Source organism: Lotus japonicus, chromosome 5 (assembly GCF_012489685.1).
Source record: "Lotus japonicus ecotype B-129 chromosome 5, LjGifu_v1.2".
In the NCBI taxonomy this organism is placed as follows: Eukaryota; Viridiplantae; Streptophyta; class Magnoliopsida; order Fabales; family Fabaceae; genus Lotus; species Lotus japonicus.
Genome location: NC_080045.1, coordinates 1,668,001 through 1,690,785, shown reverse-complemented (window position 1 = coordinate 1,690,785; position 22,785 = coordinate 1,668,001). Strand labels below are relative to the sequence as shown.

The 22,785-nt window shown below is 35.2% G+C and overlaps 1 protein-coding gene across 1 annotated transcript; it reads right to left on the bottom strand.

Annotated features, from left to right (window-relative positions):
* Nucleotides 1–10,568: 10,568 nt before the first annotated feature.
* LOC130717366 (uncharacterized) lies at nucleotides 10,569–19,999 on the bottom strand. Its single transcript, XM_057567572.1, has 6 exons — nucleotides 19,581–19,999; nucleotides 18,550–19,478; nucleotides 17,253–18,458; nucleotides 15,503–17,145; nucleotides 10,888–11,271; nucleotides 10,569–10,805 (listed from the first exon to the last, which is right to left on the bottom strand). Exons 1-6 carry the CDS (start codon nucleotides 19,997–19,999, stop codon nucleotides 10,569–10,571), a joined length of 4,818 nt encoding a protein of 1,605 aa, XP_057423555.1.
* Between the last annotated feature and the right edge of the window lie 2,786 nt (nucleotides 20,000–22,785).

The window sequence follows — 22,785 nt, the reverse complement described above, 5'->3', positions numbered from 1 at the left end:
TCTCGGTTGTCTCACAATTTCGATTCACAGATCTGGTTGCAGGCGGGGGTAGGTTGGGGCGGTGCCGATTGAAGGTGGGGGTGGTTCCGATTGCAGGTGGAGTTGGGGTGGTTCCGATTGCAGGTGGGGAGTCACGGGTTTCAGTTGTGGTGGTGGGTGGGTTTGTGCTTTGTGAATTTGTCAGATCTCATTTGAATCTTGCTTAGATTTATGGTGATTTTGCTTTCATTCATAAATGTGTTTGATCCCAAAGTTTCATCTTTTACTTGATTTTCCTTAGTTGCTTATGAATGATTGAGATTGTGAATAAGGAATTAGGGTGTAGAAAAAGAAATGCATTGGTGAAGCTTGTTTTGCTTCAATTTGTTGAAGTCGTTGCTTGTGTTGTTAACAGGAAAAAAAGAAAATTTTAATTTTTAGTTGTTGTTTTATCTGAATCATGCTTGTCCCCTCCTCTTCCTTCTTCCTCTCCTGCAAGTTCTGGTTTCGGGTCATGCTCTGCTTCCCTTCCCTTGCGATTTTTAGTGTTCTGGTTTATTTTGTTCTGGAAATTGAGTTGGAGGAAGAAGATGATGGGTGTTGACCTTCCCCTGGTTTTGTAATAGTTTTTTTTTTGCAAATAGGAAAAGCAAAATAAAATTCCACGTCAGCCCCTCCGTTAGTAAACTAACGTTGAACTGACAGAAGGGTAAACGCTACACTGTTTTGTTTCATGGAGGGTACAAACGTTGACAAAATTAGAAGAGGGGTATCATTTGCACTCCCATGAAACATCAGGGGCACCAAATGCATTTAAGCCTTTTTTAAACAATCATTATATTCAAACTAATTGATTGATATTATGTTAAATTTCAAATAAAATCAAATGGGATACCAACTGAATGCATTCAGTTATAAATGGAAAGGAGAAATTTCTGCACCTAAAATTTATTGCCAAAACAAATCTATGTTGGCTAATTTGAAATCTATGCAAAATTATTTTTGTCGGTTTAAGGTTCGTAAATTTTGTACAAAATCTGATATATTGCTATTTTATGACTTCAAATAAACAAAATGATGTCATATTTTATGATTTATCTTTCACAACCCTAATTTGTGCTACTATCACATTCTTTTTTCCCCTAATTAATATGTGTTTATTATCTGCTTTATTATAATTGTTCTTACATTCTTGGTATGTTAAATTTTTTATAATTTAAAATATGATCGATGTATCAAATACAATAGACACATTCTTTTTTTTTCCATGATTAATATGTGTTTATCATCTGCTTCATTAAGATTTTTCTTACATTTTTAGTATCTTAAATTTTTTTATAATTTAAAATATAATCGATGTATCAAATGCAATAAACATATTCCCCGTGCAACGCACGGGTAAAAAGAACATTAAGCTAAGTGTCTAACATTAAGCTAGCCCGAATGGTTAATTTCTAGCCAAATCATTTGGAGCATGTATTTCACACCAAATGGGAAAACATAAAGGTGAAGTTCATGGCAGTAGAAACTATGGCAACGACCAGACGAAAACTAAGGAGACGACAACGAAAGAGGTCGTAGCAGTAGTTAGGCGTCACCAGAAGTGATGGCAACTGAGGCAAAAGAGGCACGATAGCAGCCATGATCGACCTTGACAACAAAGGCTATGGCAATGATTAGGCGACAAATGAAGTGACAACAACGACGGAGGTCGTGGCAGACATCACGGTAGGGCAGAGGATCGGTGGAGGCGACACTAAAAGTGAGGTTGATGCAGCGACAACAACCAAAGTGGGGTGGTAGATTGCGGTTTGGGTGGCACTGGTGGAGGGGGTTGTTGAACAATAAGTGGAGGTGAGGCTACAAATTTTGGTGGATGAGGGGCTAATTTGGTGGGGGAGGGTGGGTATCTAGTGTTGGCGAAGAGGGGGATATAATGATAGAAGAAGGGCATAAGGATATGTGGCAACATACATGGTGGCGGAGGGGAGAAGTGGTTGGGGGTGAGGGTTTGTGAGTGTGAGGGGGAAGATGCGGGGGCAGGGGAAGACGTCGGGGGTAGCAGCGACACAGAATCAGTAGTGGCAACTTTGGCGGCAATTTGAAGGCAGGGCGGATGAGTAGAGTAGAGGTTAGGGGTTGTGATTCAGCTTTTTGAATAATGTTAGAGAAATCTATGGTATTAGCGTTGGCTAGACCGACACTTGATTTCCCGCTCATGAATTGAGTCACACACACAGGATATTTGTGTCACTTAATATTGGCACTAAGGTGGACAGTGAAAGTAATGTCGGTTACCTACCGCTGCTACTTGTTTGTGGTAGGATGCTACGTGGTTGGAGAACTTAGTGTTCGTCCTAGTCGATTGTAAGTTCTACTTAACTGACTTAAATTAGCGAAAAGTTCATTTTCTCCTTTGTGTTGATTATTTTTTAGTCGATTTTTTCGGACGCAACTACACTAATTTTGGACGCTTAAAAGACTATTATAGTGATCTTTTAATCAATGTGAATCTGTCAACATGATGCAGGTTAATACCTACCAATTAATTAACTATGCCATACCGCAAGTAGCTAGCAAGCTAGGTATTTTCAATTTATCATTTTAACATTATGAAGTTTTGACTATTCATATATTCAATTCTGTTTTCTTACCTTCAACTGCGCCAGCGTTCATGGCTTCATGCATATCAATGAAATTGAAGATCTGACATGATATATTTAATTTTGTTTGCTTTTATCGCTTCATGTCTTATACATGCATGATTTAATTCCTTTTGTGTACTGCAATATGCTGAATGGGCGTGGCAATGATATATTGCAGATTTCTGACAGGAGATTAAGCAGATTTCAATTGAATTCACTGATACAACAATATATACATATTGAATGCACATGTATCAGGAACGAAGAATGAGTACCGTTCATTGACTTTACGGATCAGACTCCAGTTCAGGAAACACTGCAGCATGCACCAGCGCATAATCAAAGTTCATTTTTTGTTTACCTTAATCATGGATATTGTAGAATATGTTAATGATAGATTATGATGATGATATAAATTAACGACAAAACTGAAAAATGGAACCCAAAACGTGGCAGTCTCTGAAGGTCTTTTGCGCGCACCGAAAGTTAGTCATGTATATATTCCAAAGCATTAATTAATTAATAATCATGTATACATATAAAGTTGCTGCGATAATTTGGTTTAGGACACTCAATTTAAGCAGCTTAGCATGTGCAAGCTACGTCATACTAAGCTCTAATTTTGTTTAGCGGAACTAATGTCGGATTAATATTGTTTAGGCTAAGTTTGTCCAGAATCCTTTTTCAACTATTAACTTCCCTGTAACTGTCCCCTGTTTTTGTTTGGCTTCTTGCTCTTGTTTTGTATGCTGAAGTTCTCTTTTGTTTTCTACAGTTGTAAGGGTTTGATTACAACTTCTGTTACTTATTTCATGGTAAAATTGTTGGGGTTGATTGCAAGTTGTAAGCCCTATATTGCTAATTAAACTAGTGAAAGGTGAGGGAGTCCAATACTATATGTAGATTCTAGTCCTTTGTTACATCATCATCAGCACTAAGAAGCACATTAAACTGTGGAAGTGCATCATGTAATCCCCAATGTTAAAAATCGTCGGTCCAGTTAGTCACTAAGGCTAAAAACATTAGTGAACGTTAACGGGTGGCTGAGTTGGCATGTTAAGCGTCTAGTTCGCAAGCCCACTCGTCTCAAAAAGTTTCCCCACAAAAACCGGATCATGCAATCTCGCCCCTAAAGACATTCTAGGCCAGGATTTATTCTTTTTTTTGTTTGATAAGCAAAGAAACTATATTGAATGAAGTACAAGGGGTACTTCAACTCAATACACAGAGGAAGAGTGAAGGAGAAGCAATAAAGAAACTACCAGACAAAGAATAAACATCTCAGAAACCTAAAGACCCCCCCCCCCCCCCGCCCGTTGGAGGCATAGCTTAATAAAATATGCCTCATTAAAACCTTACCAGGAAAACCCTCTTGGGAAAAACCTGGAGAACGGTGTGAGCAAGGATGATGCCACCATGGAAATCAAGCCCCTTATGGATAGAGCTAATTATCTCCCCATAGGGATGAATCTTCCCAGGGATGGTCGATGCCAATTGGATAGCCTCTAAAGAGTCACTGTCAATAATAACCAGCGGAAATGGTGATCCAAAATCTCAATGCTAGCAGAGAGCTCTGCAAGAAGAGGATTTGAAGTTCCAATGTTGTTGCGGAACCCCATAACCCACGTTCCATGCTAATCGCGAAGCGCAAAGCCACAACCCCCTGAACGGTCATTCTTTAGTGCACCACCAACGTTACACTTGAGCCAACCCGCATAAGGAGCCACCCGCCTATGATTCTGTCTTCTGTCCACCATGTCAACCCGCTCGCGCCCTCCCAAGTTAATTTGCTCCCACTAGTGCTCTTGCGACACCCCCCCTAACACTCCCTTCCTGTTTAGCCGCCATGACAATTCCCGCTACTTCCCTCTGCCTGAAATCCACAAAGGTAACTTGGATGTATCCCCAGGCCCCGGATACAATTTTGAGGTTCAGATTTTGAATACCTTCTCAATATTAATTTTATTGAGTATAGTTTTACTTATGAAAAAAAATATATGTATAATGACAATTAGGAACATATTATTGAAATCTTCTTCTTGTAACCAAAAAGATTATTGAAATTCAAAATGTGAAATTAATGCCCAACTGGAAACTAAAATATTGTACTCTTGGTAGATGGACTTGTCAGGTGTTATTTGTTTTAATTAAAAAAAAAAGACACGTTTAATTTCTTTGTTATGTATTTGTGTAAATATATACGAAGCACATGGATGAGATATCTTAGATGGTGCAATGTATACTCCCCAATATTTGAATCTCTATGATTAGCCAAGTTACTAGAAAGATATGAAATTAAATTGTCAGCGTTGGCTGCAGAGATAGGAAAATGATAGGGCATTAATTTGTTTGGTATCAAATTAATATAGTATAATTTATTATCTATTGGGTTACTTGATGAAGGGGAAAAAGAAAGAGAACGGAGCCGCTATAATATAAATGTCACGGATGAGGTTGCAATTTGGAGAAGAGTTGCAGTGACAAATTGTTAAAAATTTAATCATATATCGATGTGATAAGAGTAAATATTACACTACGCACTTATATTAATTGTCACGGGATTGTTCAAGATTAAACATATCTCAGTTTCGAGCCTTTATAAGTACATTTGTGTGAAGTATTATGTGAGTTTTGTGGTTGATGGTGATTCTACTCAACTCAAATATGATTGTTCGTGAAAAAAATACATATGATTTATAAAATAAAAAAAGTGCATATATAACCTTTTCTTTATAGAGCTTATGGCTATGTTTGACATGTTTAGCTGATAAGCTAGCTGAAAGCTGAAAAGCTAGCTGAAAGCTTATAAGCTAGCCGATAGCTGAAAGTTGATAAACTAGCTGAAAGCTGAAAAGCTACGTGATTGAAACAAAAGTGTTTGATAAAACTAGCTGTTAAACAAGCTAAAATCGTAAAATGACATAAAAGGACATACTTATATAATTATTTTTATATTACATTACTTTATTTTCACATTAATACCAATATGATATTAATATTAAAATTATTATCTTTAAATATTTTTATTAGCTACAGTTATATATCATCTTAAAAATATAATATTTATTTTTATTTATTTTTATTAATATAATATTTATAATACTTGTGGTGCGCAGCGGTGTGACGGGAATGGTGACGGAAACTGCATACGTAAGTGTGAGGGGAAAATAAATTTAGTGTTTTTATAAATATATAAGGGTGGTAGAATTTTAATAAAATAATAAGGATAAAAATGAGAATAAACTTAATAAGCTATAAGCTTTAAGCTATAAGCTACCTGAGATAACTTATAGCTTAAAGCTTTAAGCTACTAAAATAAGCTCATTCACCAAACACTTTTGAAGAGTTTTTAAGCTAGTCAAATTAGCTTTAAGCTAGTCAAATAAGATATAAGCTAGCTGAAATGACATGTCAAACGCCTATGTTTAATTAAAAATTAATTAACACCAGTTGCATTACCACTGGCCGTAGCCCGTACTAAAAAGTAGAAAAGAGGGTCGTGGCCCGCAGGTCCGTGAGGTCCGTGACACTATTTCAGTACAACGAAGCGGACCCGAACCTGGACCTCTTTGAAAAAGATTTAGAATACATAAAATATGTACACAAGTAACACTATTTTTTAATACTTAAATTGCATGGGTTGTTAGTAATTTCTCTACAATTTTTCACATAAATATTTATAAAAATAGATTAAAATTACAAATAAGATGTGTATAAAATTTATTTAAAATAGAAAAGCTGGTGAATCCCTATGGTCAAATATGAAGTTAAGGATATCATTCACTATTCAATTGCATCATTTAATCGTGTTATTATTGTTAGATAAATAATATAAAATTATTTATGTGGTTATTACTTAATGAATTTAAGCATATGATACACGAGTTTGTGCATTGTCCACGCTTTAAATCTAAAGAACTCTTGCGTGATGGAGTGTATTAGAGAAATAATATAAACAATTCATGTGGCTATTACAAAACAGCTTAAATTTTGAGGATAATTGGTTCATTGATAATTATTTTTAAAGAAATTCACATTATAAAAATATATTTGTCCTCGTATGATAACTCAAATGGTAAAAGATAGTAGACAAATGGATTAGGAAGGGGGGATCCAAGGATCAAACCACAGCTAAAAACTTTTGTTTGTGCATGATTCAATCTCATTAATTCAAAATAAGTCTAGAAGTAAAAAAAATTAACTTGTAATTCCCTCCATTAGTCCATAAGGGGTGAATTTGAAGTATTTTTTTTTTTGACCAAGAATTTGAAGTAATTTATAAATGAGTGAAAGTTAAGTTTTATATTTTTGATAAATTAACTCGTGAGTTAGTTCGATATATATAATAATAATATAAATATGTGGATATCTTTAAAATATATTTAACAATAATTTTATATATATTGAGATTTAATTTAGTATTTGGTTTGACTAAATTATTGGAAAACACCCTTTTTCAAATCAAGCATATATGCTTCATATTTCCCACACAATTCTTGTCTAACCATAATCCAAAGAAACAAAACAACAAATTAATTACACGGATGGAACATAGTTCACATGCCGCAAATGCCATTATTCACATCTTTTTTGTCCATTCAAATTTTCTTAATATAATTTGAAGATTTGCTTGGATGTGTATTTTGTTGGAAAACATTGAACAAGGCAAATAAATGCCATGATCCTGAGGTTCTAACAAGTGGGGTTCTATGCTCAAAATCAAATTATGCAAGCGTAATATTCAGGGGGATGCATCATGTTTAGACCTTACCAAAACTACCAATGTGGACCCATTTTCATGTTAACATGTAGTTCTATTTTCTTAATGTTGTGATAGTTTTGCAATATAGGGACAATAGTTTTGTGCACAGTTTCTGGAAGATTTTTATAGGAAAAATGGCATACAATAGTAAAGGGTTCACCAATTCACTCAAAGTGCATCTTTAGACATACAATGGTAGAAAACTAATGAAGTCAAAATTCCGGATAAAAGTAATATTTTTAGCTTGTGGCTGTTAATCGTAATTTTAGTTGTTAATGGTAAGTTTTCATATTATTCATATATGCACTCTCTTTTGATATAAGTGATATAAGTTTAAACAAACATTAACATTCAGTTTGAGATATAAAGTTAACACATGAGATGAACATAAAAGACTATTTACACCCAAGTAGCAATCAAATACACACTTATATTAAACTAGCAACCATAAAATAAGAAGCGAATTAAGTTGAAATTTGATTGGGTAAGATGCTCAAAAGATGGGGATTAGAAGGTTGCCTTGGTTTTTTATTTGGAACATATAAATATAAAGAAAATGAGAGATGTGGGGTAACCCTGCACATGGGGGTATGGTCAGATTTGGATGTTTGCATTTGCAAAATGGAGGCTTTTTATATTAAATTTCGGATTGTTGTTTGTTATACTAATTTTTTTAATGTTTCTTTTTAGAGAAATGAGCAAAAGAGCATCTTCTAATACTCTGCCAGCCTAGCCTCGGACATTGATTGGTAGAGTTGATTAGGCAGCAAACAAGGAGATACAATGTTCAGTAGAGTTTTAATGTTATCTTTCAATGAAAATAAAAATTTGATACCTTTATGGTATGGGCAATTCATAATGTAATATATACATGAGAGGTGGTTTTAGAGTGAAGCATATTAAAAAATTAATAGGTCCTTCAGGTTGAATTATGTGATTTCTATAGCTATTTTCAGGCTAATTTAATCTACAAATTAGTTATGAATTTTTGTAACTTAATTTATAGTAAAAAAATTAGTTATGAATTAACTATGATGACATTTAATTAATATATTTCAATATAAATACAATTATTTTCTTTTATAAATAATAATTTTTAAAAGGTAAATAATATTAATAAGAAAGTGATTATATTCCTCCATTTTTAATGATTTTTTAAAAAATTCCTCGGTTTGATTACGCTGCAAGAAAGATTCTCAAGGGGCTGCAAAAATCCTCTAGTAGGTTCACCTCCTCAACCGTACATCAGTGCAAGTGGTGGATTTTAGTTTCGCTTTCTACTCCTCTCAAGTTTCAGACATTCACTTCTTGCTAGCCTACGGCACGAACTATATAAGTACATGAAACTTTAAAATAGGCTTTTAATTAAGCTTTTATCCTTGGAATTTATAATATTTTAGTTCTTAGTCCTTCAAAAACAATTTTTAATCTTCCAAAATTATCAGTTTCAAACTTCTGGTTCAACTTTGATGAAAGTCCATATGGACCTAACATGTGGCATTTTTTTAGGCTTTATACGTTTTTGGTCCTTAAAATATGTATCATTTTTTGTTTATAGTCATTGCAATTTTTTGTTCATCCCTAAAAATTAATAGTTTCATTTTTAGTCCTTGATGTTAAAGTTTCCATCCAAATGAGATGGAAATCCCATTCAGTGTGACACATGATCCTCCTCCACTATCTCCCCCATTTTCCCTCATCCAACTCCCACCCCATTCTCCTTCCTCAAACCTCCAACTAGGATTCCAACATCATCCTACAACTTCAACCAACCTTGACCTTCAAATTGGGCCGAACCAAGGGCGAACCTTTTTTGGCCGAGGGTGTCAACAGAACACAATCATATCAAGACCCATCATCAACCATGAATCCAAGCTTAGCTTCATATTGAAATTCATCCTATCAACAATGAAATCAAGACTCATCATCAGACCTAGCCAATTTCAAGATTGAGATTCGGGTGATACCAAAAACCATGAATCTAACCACAATCACCACTGGAACCACCACTCATAGCAGGTATGAAAACAATAAACGTAGACACTAGAGAAATCATCGTCCATGACTCTCGTTCTTAACCATTCATCATCATTCACTGCTCTCCTACCACTATGTGTAGCAGCAAAATCCGTAAACCTTAACCCTTCAACTAATATGTGACAGAAATGGAAGAAATTTTAACTTGATCGATCTTTACTCCCATTGAAAACCCTTAACCAATCCAGCTTGTGATGTTATCATTGGACTCTGATGAGACAGATAAAACAGGGGGGGTCCCCTCTTTGTTAAATCTCGATCTTCCTCCATGAAAAAGTGGATGCAAAACTGTTTGGCCAAAAGTTGTTTGTAAGAGGGTGAGAAGAAGATGTGATGTGGATAGCTTTAGGGAGATGAGGGTGGGGGTGAGAAGGGGAAGCAGTGGGTTGGTGGAGAGGGAGAAGGTGAAGGAAAAATAGGATCTTGGAGGAGAGGGATGTGAAAGAGTACTTTCTTTTAGACTTTGGCAATGTTTTGATGATAACAACAACACCGACAAAAAAGAAAAAGGAATGAAGATCCTAAGCTTGAAGTTGTAATAATTATTTTAACTAGGATTACACAATTTTTTTATGTTCGTATCTAATCGAACAATATAGCAATTGAGTGCGTATGTCTGCGTAAAATAAAGAATCCATTTTTTTTTACTTAGGGCTACCTACAACAAAATTAAAAGCACAATAAACTACTTGTTGTCAGTTGTAAATAAAAGAGGAAACTAATTGGTTACGCATGTGAGTGCAATTGGTGTGCCATTGAACAAAAATACAAGTATAAAAGCACAGTAATGTATATTTATGCTAATTTTCCTGTGACTGAACCTGAAGAACTGAGTTTGTGTCATGTGTGAAGGTACAATCAAGCAACATATAGTTTATTTTACTAAGTCTCGGGGGGTCAAGAATGTAAAATAAAAACAGACAGTGTTTGTAAAATATTCCTTGAAACTATCTATTTACTACATTGTTTTGCCAAGCACAACACAAATGCTAAGGCTAAAATGTCTAAGCAAAATAATTCATAGTGTAACCTTACTGAACCACAAAAATAAAATTGAAGAACAAAGATTAAGCAATAAACATCGTCTGAATAAACATCACAATCAAAAACATAAATAACACTCATCATCTAATAATCTAGTAACGTCAAACTTCAAGCCGGTAGGTGTCTGGTTGATGCGTCTTGTAGAACCGCAGTTGGTCCCTAGCACGAATGTGTTCCTCCCTACCAAACTCATACCAGCCATGACCAAAGTCAACTTGATTGGTCCTACCATCTGCCCATTTCAGGATCCATTCAACCGAATTGCCATTGGGTAATATGATGTTCAGTGATGGAGGTTTGTGTGGAATCAGCTCAATTGCGACATTAGCAGGGACATGCTGCAAAAATGTAGCAAAAAATAAAATCACTTATGAACGGTTATACTTGATAACATGAAAATGGAAGTGGGATGAGTAATACCAAAGATTGCCTTCCGTATGACTTTGCCTCAGTGATATCACTCAACCAAGCAAGCTTCTCCTCATCATCAGAATCCTCCTGCTCCATGACTATGTAATCATCATCAGAATCCTCCTGCTCTATGTAAGCTACCTCAGTGTATTCATCATGAAATATCCGGATATAGAACTGGCTCCCTCTAATGTAGGTGTAATGCACCCTAACAGTTCCATTAATGTGGTGCGCTTGATAGATTTCTTGAAAACTTTCTATTCCTTTGTCTCCGTTCACTGTCTTAAGACTCACAGAGAATATGTTGTTCGCCGGATCAGTGAGGAGAGCATTCTGGTATGGCATGATAATAGGGTTATTCTTGACAAACCGCCTAGGAAACTTCGCAAAATCCTACAAAGAAGTTTGCAATAATCATGCCCAAGAACAAATAAAAATAAATTGTACAACATATATTTATATCATAGATATTGCACTTATATAAGATAGTCTAAAAGGCATAAACTTGATGGGCTAAATGCTTACTGTGTCAGATCGGTGGATAATGATAAAGTTATTTGCGTCTTGGGGAAGACTTGATAATCTAACTTGGTCCATATTATATTTCGAAAACAGATGTAGCACCTGAAACTTCATTGAACGCAAAAAAAGGTAATAAGTAGTAAATAATTTGGATAAAACATTAAGATTTCGACTGGATTATCTATATGTATACAAGTCAGAATATGATGTAATCAATAAATGGTGGAAGCAGGATATATACACACTTCAATTACTACAGCCACAAAAAAAACCTAAAAAATCATTCCCACACCAGCAACAGTAAACAATGCCCACAATCCCACTAAAGGTCCACTGCCAAAACAACTAAACAAACAAAGACCTGCCAAATAAACAAAAGCACCAACATACTATCCAAACATACAACACCAGCACGCAAGCTTGAGGCAACTCTACAACTTGATAAATTACACCGACAGGATAAAAATTAAAGGCTGTGTAGACCACTGAAATATCGATTTCAGAAAACCCTTTGAGCTTAATCCGAACCCAATTCCAAGTTCTCCACTATCAATGGCAAACATAATCACTATCAATGACCAACAGTTTCAAACACACACTTGACAGTACCAAACTAACATGAAACCAAAGGCAAATTGATACATACCCAGAATGAAAATCAAAATAGGAGGTTGGTATAGTAAAGGGCTTACCTTGCAATGAGGCTACGACGGAATTGGAACTGGCCGGAGATTGGACACTGGCGGTAGAGATCGCGGAATGCAACAGAGGGATAAATTTGCCTTTGGTTTCGACGGGCTCCTTCAGTCTCTAGCTATTGAAACAAAAATTAAATGACCAGGCTCTTGCTGTTTCGACGGGCTCCTTCAGTCTCTATGGAGGGGGGTGTTGGGCGTCCACAATTGTAGAAGAGGTAGAGAAAAGGGTAAACGTTTCTAAGGTAAAAGGAAAGGTTAGATGACCTAATTTACACCCTTCCCAAACAAAACGACATCGTTTGTGGGGCCTCTTTATTTTTTTTCCAAATTTTTTTCAAATATAGCTTCATATCCTTGGTTATTTTAATCTAAGTTAGATGATGTAGACACAGAAAAAAGCTTGAGGGTGAAGACTGATTATATTATCCTAGATTTTGTTTCAGTATGTTCAGATGAGGCAATTTAAATTTATTACTTATTTATCCACCTAATAATACACGTGACTCATCTTCTCATGGTTAAACAATTAATTCTCTTTAAACTTGATCAATAATAGCTATTTATTTACTGTTTATCAAAAAAAAGTAACAGTCATTGATTGTGGAGATATTCAATTTGAATACATTAAGAATCAATTTATTTTGGGGTTTGAATGAGTAAGATTTTTATGATAACAACATATTTAAATTTCAAATATGAAAGTTGAGAACACATCCACCAAATTTTGTAGATAGCACAAAATCAACTCATATCAAATGATTCAAAATTTATTAGATACAACAAATTATAATAAGTAACTTAAAAAAAAAAACAAATTATAATAAGTAGCTGTCCACTAATTCTCAATTTAAAGTACTTAAGAGAAGGGAGACAGGGAGATTTAGCTGCTAGCAAACTCAAATTTGGATATCTCCTTTCTGGAAAGCAAATTTGCAATGAGCCAGGGTGAAAACTTAGCTAAGAATATGGAGGATGCTAGTCATGTGCTCCAAAGGTACATAATCATATGAAGTGAGATCAGGCTTGTAGCCATCCTCATCTACTCCACCAGTATTTGCTCCATGATAAAATCCAGATTGAAATGCCACCATGCACCACCTAAAGAAATAGTCTCCCCACTGATAGTTCCTTCTCAAAAGATTTACCCTGGACCCTCCATCTGTAGTGTATATAATACATTGTATCTAACTTATTATATAGGTACAATAAAAACAAAACATAATACACAAGTTGATAGAGTATATTATCAACACATATCCTATCGTGCAAATTTTAGAGATTAAATCATCTCTATGATTCTTTCAATTAATAACAACTAAGCTATGTCTCTCTACCTTATACTGAAACAGGATTTGAAATCAAGATGATGTTGAACCTGGTTGCTAAAGTTCAAAGATACCTCACTTCAAAATCGTGCAGTAGAAATGGGAATGAACCACTGCATCTTTTTTTTTTTTTAAATAATTGACCTGTTTCTTAACCTTTTCTTCTCACGTATATAATTAGTTTTAGATTGGCTTAAATATGTTGGAGGCCCCTATAAAATAGGGGTCCTTTGGTTTAAGCCCCTACAAAATTTTTTCTTGGGAATAAGCCCCTAATGAGAAAATAATATATAGTGATAAGCCCCTGCCGTCAACTTCCGTTAAAAAATATATGAGTCAACAAACGGAGCTGACGTGGACCTTTGCCACCTCATCAAGTGGGCCCACAAGCTGTTGACATGGAAATGAGAAGAGAAATATGAAAATGTCAAATGTGGGATTTGAACCCAAGACCTAGAGCATAATGGGCAACATCCTTCCCACTAGGCTACAAGCTGCATCTTTAATACAAGTGCAAAATTTGATATATATCTCATTTAAACTGACAATTTTTTTTAAAAACACCATAATCAGGATTCGAACACCATACATGGAGGATCATACTCAATGTCCTTACAATTGAGCCACTGGCTCATTTTGTTATTCATGCGCACAACAATATATATATATATATTATGTAAAAAAAAGAACAAGAATTCAACCCCACTTAAATCATAAAAAACTATTATTTTGTTCTTTCAGTATATATACTCATTAGTACTTAAAAGAAGTCAATATATGAACTCTAATAAATTTGTAAGATTTAACTTTTTTACGTTTTAAAGTTTTGTAAATATGTTTTTCTATTTACATTTAATATTTTATTTTGTTTCAAATTGATACATTATATTTTTTTGAACTCCAATTGATACATTATATAAGCGTATAAGAGCCTAAAAATGTAATTTTTAGAACTACCACATCAAATTTATTTAGCATTATCAGTTTGTTTTTAAATATATATTTAGTTTTGCGCTAAAAATACATGCATAAATTAGGCATTGACTTAGTGGTTAGAGCCTCCTCCATGAACCTCTATGTTTTGGGTTCAAATCATGCTTAGGACATTTTTAAATTTTTGGTTGAAATATTAGCAGCTTCAGTTTAAATAAGATATATATTAAATTTTGCACTTATACTAATGATGCAGCTTGTAGCCTAGTGGGAAGGATGTTGCCCATTATGCTCTAGGTCTTGGGTTCAAATCCCACATTTGGCATTTTCATATTTCTCTTCTCATTTCCACGTCAGCAGCTTGTGGGCCCACTTGATGAGGTGGCAAAGGTCCATGTCAGCTCCGTTTGCTGACTCATATATTTTTTAACGGAAGTTGACGACAAGGGCTTATCACTATATATTATTTTCTCATTAGGGGCTTATTCCCAAGAAAAATTTTTGTAGGGGCTTAAACCAAAGGACCCCTATTTTATAGGGGCCCCCAACATATTTAAGCCTTTTAGATTTTAGGAGTATTGACTACGAATTCAGCCATAAGGTTTGTTATTCAACTCTTTAATGTATTATGCAACTATTCGTATTCTTCACATTTATCCTTACAGGTTGGTTATTCTATCCTTTAAGCTAGCCATGTATGTGTTTTTTGCATAAGTTAATGTGATCAATCTTGGTATGTAGTTTTTTTAATCACTGGGTGAAGCCATAAAACAATCAATGTTGAAGTGGTGTGCGACACGTGCAGGTACCTTGGTGACCTAAATGGCTATATGTGAAAAGTTGGTTTGTTTTAAGCATTCTTTAGATGTGCAGTTAATTTTTGTCAACAGGCTCCTTATTGGAAGTAAGTCAGTCAGCCTAAAATGTAAAGGTGCAATAAATTACATACATATTTAATTTTTGTAATAAGTTACCTGAAAGAAAAATAAATGTAACACATTTTTATCCAGAACACTTTGGCATCAATGTAACAAAGTCAAGAAGATATACGAATGTACGACATTAATAAAAAAAGAATGGGTTTATGAAAAACTTACATTTTCTTAGTTAATCTCGTCGAAATCAAGAATATATTTTTTGGAAGACCTCTTTGTACACAATACTCTTCGTGACATGACGTTTGCTAATGTCATCATCACAAATGAGAATTTTTAACCCAGATCTTGACTTCACCCTTGAAACAGCAACATAGAGTTGACCATGAGAGAAAACAGGCTTCGGTAGATACACACCTACATGAGATAAGCTCTGCCCCTGACTCTTGTTTATGGTCATGGCAAATGATAGGCACACTGGGAACTGACGACGCATGAACTTGATTGGAAGATTGGGGTCTGAAGGTATCAAATCCATTCTAGAAATAAAAGTCTTTTTGCCAGTGTGCGTACCAGTAATAATAGTAGCACCAATGACATTTGGGCATAAATGCTCCACAATTAATCTAGTGCCATTACACAATCCTGATGATATGTCAAGGTTACGCATCAACATGATTGGAGCACCCTTTTTTAGCACCAATTTATGATCAGGTACACCAGAGCACTTGATATCATTCAGAAATTCTGTTGTTATCCAATCAGCCATAATTCCAACTTGTTCGTCTACCTTCCAAATGGTGTCAGAACTTGAATACGTTGTTTCTTCACCGTGAATAAGAGATAGCACATGCTGATTAATAGACGCAACTGCATCCAATGTGGGGGCAAGAATTGCCTTGTCTTTGAAATAATCCACACCTACAACTTCTTGACAGATGTTGCTGTAGGTGAAATTAACAATATCAGAAATTGGATCTGAAGAACCTTGAATCAACAAATCATCTGGTATACAGATTTCACTTTCACCATCATTCGAAATACCTAATTTACCATCACCAAGGTCAAGTACCCATTTAGCAAATGCACGTACTTCTTCAATCTCTTCAGCGGATGAGTTAGATAGCAACCGCATATTTTCAGATAATGTAAGAACCTTGCAATGTCTCCACAAACGGGATGAATTAATGGTGGCCATAACAATATCTGCCCTGCTACCCTTTGATATAACAGGCAATATTTGTCTAAAGTCTCCACCCAATACAACATTTTTTCCACCAAATGGTTTATCCATACTATCCTTTACCTTCACCTTCATAATATCTCGTAATGTTCTGTCAAGTGCCTCGAATGCATATTTGTTAACCATTGGGGCCTCATCCCAAATGATTAAGCTTGCGGCTTGAAGTAATTCTGCTTTAGGGCTTCGTTGTGATATAGAACAACATGAGTCCTCATCCAAATTCAAAGGGATGGAAAATAATGAGTGGGCAGTTCTACCTCCTGGTAATAACAACGATGCTATACCGCTAGATGCAACATTCAAGACTATTTTTTTCTCAGCTCGAAGTTTGTATGTTAAAGTTTTCCAAAGAAATGTCTTCCCAGTACCTCCATACCCATAAACAAAGAAGAAACCCCCTTTATCACTACTAACAGCTGCCATTATCTCACAAAACAAATTCATCTGGCCTGCGTTCAACTTCTGCATACATTCTGTGTGCAAAAGACTCATCTCATTAGTATCATAGTTCATTTCATTAAACATTAGCAAATTGCCATACTCAGCAAGTAAGTTCGAATCAGCATAGGGCATGCCGGTGAAGTCTTTCAAAGATCTTCCATTCACCAACAAAATCTTTTCAATCTCTAGCAAACAAAGTTTCCGTAAACTTTCCTCGTCAATTGTAAGCCCTGCATTTTAAATACACAACAATGCAACATACACAACAATGCTTCAGAAAATGTTTAGTGAATAATTTTTTTCTTAATACACTTAATAATGAAATTTCGCATATCACCTGGGTTCTTCAGTTGTTTTCGTCTCTGGTGGACTATTCCATCAGCTAGATGAATAAATGATTTCTCCCACACATTCAAGGGATTTGCCATTGTATTGGATAACAATAATCTGACAAACAATGCTCTAAGATAAAAACCGGAACCTAGCTCAGATGCCTCTTGTATAGCATCAATAAATTGTCGATCGTCAGTCAATAAACCCAACGCATCACAGGCTTCCTGAAATGTATCATGAGTGTGGTTTTCCACAGTCCTCAACTCTTCAAAGCTGCTACACCCACGTTGCACATTCAGTAATAGCCTCATATAGAATAGCTCGCCGGTTCCAGGAGGCATGAAGTTCATTCTTCCAATGGAGAAACCTCGCTTCCGAGGTCTCCACTCGCACTTAGCACGATCATACACAAACTTGGAAGGGAAGTCAGCATAAGTTAAATCCTTAGCAATGTCATATTTGGCATTTGCCCTCATCCATGCCATGAACATTGTGATTTTCTTTCTTGAACGATTTAGCACACCATCCACTGCAACATCATTTCTAAAAATAACAACCTGTTTGTTGGGTAAGTGAAACCGCAATCTCTTCACTGGTGGCCATTTATGGTGGATCTTGAACTTGAATATTCTCCACACAGCTTCACATGGTGAAATATATCTACAATCATAATATTGTTTGATCTCGTCAACCTCATTGACATTTTCACCAACAGACATAGACATTGTAACCCGATCGACACCCTTGTTAATGTACTTAAACAAATACTTGATCGAGTTAGACTTGTTGCAATATTCAATGTTGATATGCGCTTGATATTTCAACAACAACTTCGGATTATAAGGAACAACAAACCCATTATGCAATGGCACATCTCTTCTGGTTGTTGTGATGCCAGTATTTCTCCTTCTATAAATAGGATATCCATCACTGTCAAATGATGTATGATCTGTGAATTCTTTGGGGAAGAATTTGGAACATTGACCATCCTTCATGCATGGAGATTTCGTGTTACTTAATCCACACGGACCATGAACCATATAGTTTGAAACAGCTTGAAAAAGCATAGGATCACTCTCAGGATCTGGAAGCTCAGCACATATTACAACATCAATCATATCAGGTGATTTGAGTTTACTACTTGCGTCGAGCCATAAGAGAATGTGAGCGTGTGGAAGACCCCTCTTTTGGAACTCAATAGTGTACATGGCTACAATTAATGGAAAAAGGCAAACATAAAAAACTTAAGCATTTAAGACGGGCAAAATAACTAATAATTAATTAGTAGTATGTGATTGAACCTGCAATAACTTTTCCAAAAAATTCTCCCTTCTTAAAATCACTCATAAGCTGATTTAGCTTAGCTCGAAAAACTCTGCATGAAACATCTGGTCGATCATACGCTACTAACCCATGTATAGTCGTGTGACGATCAATCTCTGGCCAATTTGGATTACACGTCATTGTGACAAACAGATCTGGGTATCCAAAGCTTCTGCAAATAGCCATTGCATCCTGACAATTATTGAACATGTAACGCCTACCACCTGTGAATGAAGAAGGTAGGACAATCCTAGAACCAACCATTGAAGAACTTGTGTCTCCCCGGTCAACAGCCTCTTGTATACCAGATAAGATTTCTCTACGAATAATGTGCTGATTTCTACGAACAAATAGCAATCTAGCTGATTCAATCATAGAATAACAATCAACTACAAATTGTTGAAATAATCTTCTGCTCAACAACAATCCATTAAACTCGCCTTGCCTCTCTTGCAGCCTAAAAGCAACCCATTCTCTTAGACTTATACGTTTACGTTTCCAACCACGAACATTATCCGGGTTTCTAGAGAATTTAATGCCATCGGCATAACCATTTGTCCCATATGGAAATATCATAGGGTACTGCAACGGTAGAAAGGCCGCGTGATATTCAGGAATTCGCTGCAGGAAGCCACTTTTTGTGCGTATGATAATATCACGACCACAGTCTGAACTATCAAAGTCTCCAACAATCAAAGCAGCAACCTCATCCACACTTGGGAGGTTATATGTGTTTATATTTTGCCGACGATTTCTAAATAGCCGCAGTGAGACATCTTCACCACCACCTTCTTCAATTAGGTCTCGAACTCTTCTAAATGACTTAGCTAGTTTATTAGACTCATCAACCATCTTTATCAGGTCAATCACTAAAGTCTGGTCAATTTTAGATGTACCAGCATTTTCACTAAGAACACAAATAGATTATATAAGTGTATACCTAATTATTGAAACACATGTGTCAATATATAATTTACCTTAGAATAAATATCATTAACTCAATACTTACCCGAAGTGAGATATTCTATTCACGACTTCATTCTTCGTATCATATATATATAACTGAGCGAATTTAGGTGTGTCACCTTCTTTAGGAATCAAACTACCTATGCGGTGATAGTTTTGGCCACTGATAACAAATTGTGGTGGACCGCCGCCGTCATTTAGATTACCATCAACTTTCCCACCCAGTGATGTAAACGCAAACATACTATTGTATGTTCGCAAATGATCAAGGAAGTGACGACTACGTGCGTCGACACCTGAAAATAAATTCTGTAGCAATTCAGGAGGTCTTTGGAAATGAGGTACAGAAATCTTCCCCTTAAGGCAGCAAACAGAGAATTTCGGTTCACCATCTTTTCTAGATCTGGCAACTCTTTCAGCATACCAAAAAAGAGCGCCACAATATTGGCAGGTTTGGTTCATCTCGCCAAAATCTGTGTATTCTGTTTTGGGAGGGCACACAGATGTGGTGTGTCAATAAATTGCTCTACTAATCCGATATAAGATCAATTAAAAAATTAGCTAAATTAGTTTAGTTCTTGCAACATTAAGAAGTTAAACTCTACTTTAACCTATAATACACTTCTGATTCTTGTTATTGGATAAGAGCAAACTATTTCAAGTTTAAAAATTGTTAACCTGTCCAATAATTCACCTCTAAATCACTTACATTAATGGAATGTACTAAATTCTCATAATGATTAGAGAATAAAAAGCAACATAGTGATGCAGTCAAAATAGTTGTATATAACAAATACATATGTATTTGATTAGTCATGGAGTTCTGTATTAGAATATGTATTCCAATTTTTGTATATATTTGGCTGTCACGATTTCTCTTAGTAAGGTTAAATTTGATATGTTTTGTTTTAGGTCATTTCATAATTCATATTGTGCCCTGGGGGAGAAACATGGTTAATAATGGAAATGAAGACAAATGAGGGCAATAGGTAATAGAATGAGGAAACAGTTGGGAGTGATAGACCACTCACTCTTTAAACATTTGGGTTATCTAGATTTGGTTTTTTTTGTTATTAATACCAGATATACATTCTAGACTCATATCCTAAAAAACCTTTAAAATTGAACAAAATCTAACCATCACCTTCTTCATATATCAAATCGAGCTTAAAGCCTAAAATATCAAAACCAGCCTAAGCAAAACTAAGGAATCAAATTGCAATTAAACTATTAAATTACTATGCACAGCAGTGAATAAGGTAAATTTGCAAAAGTTCAAGATGAATCACATTTTAAAAATTTTAAGGCTTGAGTAATAACATATATAGACACCATGTGGCCTATAATTATGTGGCTGCGTCTATTCTTCCTTCCACTTCTTTCCTTGTGATGCAAATTTCCTATATTGTCCAACTTAATAATTCACTGACTAACTGTTCATAAATTTATACCTCTTGTAGGCTGTAGCATTTGGTTACTGTCATTGAAGAAAAATATTAAATGAAAGTTCCTTTCAGATTCACAAACTTTCATACGTGAAGGACATAAGGTAAGAGGCATTAGATAGGTGACAACCATCAAATGATGTCACCGTTTGGCTGAAAATTGGATTTTGAGAGTTTGTCAGATGTATTTATTACAAAGACACTATCTATGATAATCTATACAATAGGAATAAATTAATAATGAAACCTACTACATGAATGCAATGTATGGGTATCATTATCAATCTACATTTTAAGACCGGAAAAAAAAAAAACAAACTACAAAATGGAAAACTTAGGACACTGAAGCCTGAAGGGTACACCAATAAATGATTTGATAACTATGCCAATAACCTTTGCCTTATTCTTGAGTAGGTTGACTTGAAGCAAAATAGTCGAATGAAGATCTAGACTACCATTTCTACAGCTCAGACCATCAATTAAATATGCCTTTGTCAAATTTTGAAAAATTGCAAAGCTACTATATTCATATTCTTCCTTTAGGAATCAATGTTGTCTTGACTTCTTGGTAATGACCATGCAAATGATGAAAGGTGGTTTCCTCTCAAAAAACAAAATCAGTACCTGGTGATCTATGTGGAACGGGTTGAGCTGAGGTTTGTGTCGAGCTTTCCACGGTTAGATCCCATGGTACCACTGAGAGATATATACAGAATATTAGTCACTGGATAAAAAAAGAGGTGTGTTTGTAATCATGGCAAAAGTTAACTTACTAAAATCTACTCTTCTACGTGATCGACTTGCACCAGAAGTTGATGATTGAGATCTGACTCGAGGCCTCTTTGCTCCTCTGCCTGATGACATAAAAACATATTCAATCTAAGTGTCTTTTGCAAAAAATGGTTTACTGTAACACATATTATTCTAACCTGGTTTTCTATTGGATAAACGAACAGAAGAGTGATCTAACTGGTTAGTCACATCTGTACACAAAAGAAAATCACTGATTTAAATTATTAAACAATGAGGAAGACCAAAGCATGATCTGTTGGAAGTTAACAGGAGGAACGAAATGAATTGATCAATGTAATGTTAACTACATGAAAGGAAAAGGACATACCACTTAATATTGAAGACATCAAATGTGTTGCTGTAAGAATGATGACAGTAATTGATTCAAGTAGATGACTCCAAATAAAAGTGTTGAACACAGAACCTGGTGATCAGTTTGGTGGATAAGGAAGAGAAAGATGATGAATACCACCTCTATATATTGATCTGGCTGAGCAATGGAATAGAGATAGTGGTAGTCTATACCTCTAAATAATATTATATTTACTGTTGATATAGCTGTGGTTAAATAGGTGTAGTACAACCCATTTAATGTAGAGATATGAAGTACCGGATTTTGTGGGCAAAAGTAAAATCTGCTGACATATGTTTATGATAACGTTTATGTAATAGAAAAGATATGGATTTTTAAAACATTAGCTTTGATTACAAGTCAAAATATAGATTATTTAGATAAAAATAGGAAAATATAGTTGAAGGAGATAAATATGATATATACCAGTACAAAAATCATTTGTAACTTATGATTTTAAATGGTGAATCAAAATCAAAAATTGACTATAGTTGGTCCCAAAGCCATGAACAAAGTCATCCATGATTTATCTGGTATCATTGCATTCTGGCATTCAAATAAGATTACATATGAAGCTTCGGGTGGTGTTTGCTTTAGCTGTGCTATATAAGGTTCTGTATCAGTGCACCTGCGCCATATCTTGTCTCTTGATCCTTTGA

What these genes read in the sequence shown, in the direction of transcription:
- LOC130717366 (XM_057567572.1), bottom strand. Translation starts at nt 19,999, where the DNA reads ATGAACCAAACCTGCCAATATTGTGGCGCTCTTTTTTGGTATGCTGAA. An exon ending in AATAGAATATCTCACTTCGG is followed by an intron (nt 19,479 to 19,580) that starts GTAAGTATTGAG and finishes TTGTGTTCTTAG; the next exon opens with TGAAAATGCTGGTACATCTA. An exon ending in TTTTGGAAAAGTTATTGCAG is followed by an intron (nt 18,459 to 18,549) that starts GTTCAATCACAT and finishes CATTAATTGTAG; the next exon opens with CCATGTACACTATTGAGTTC.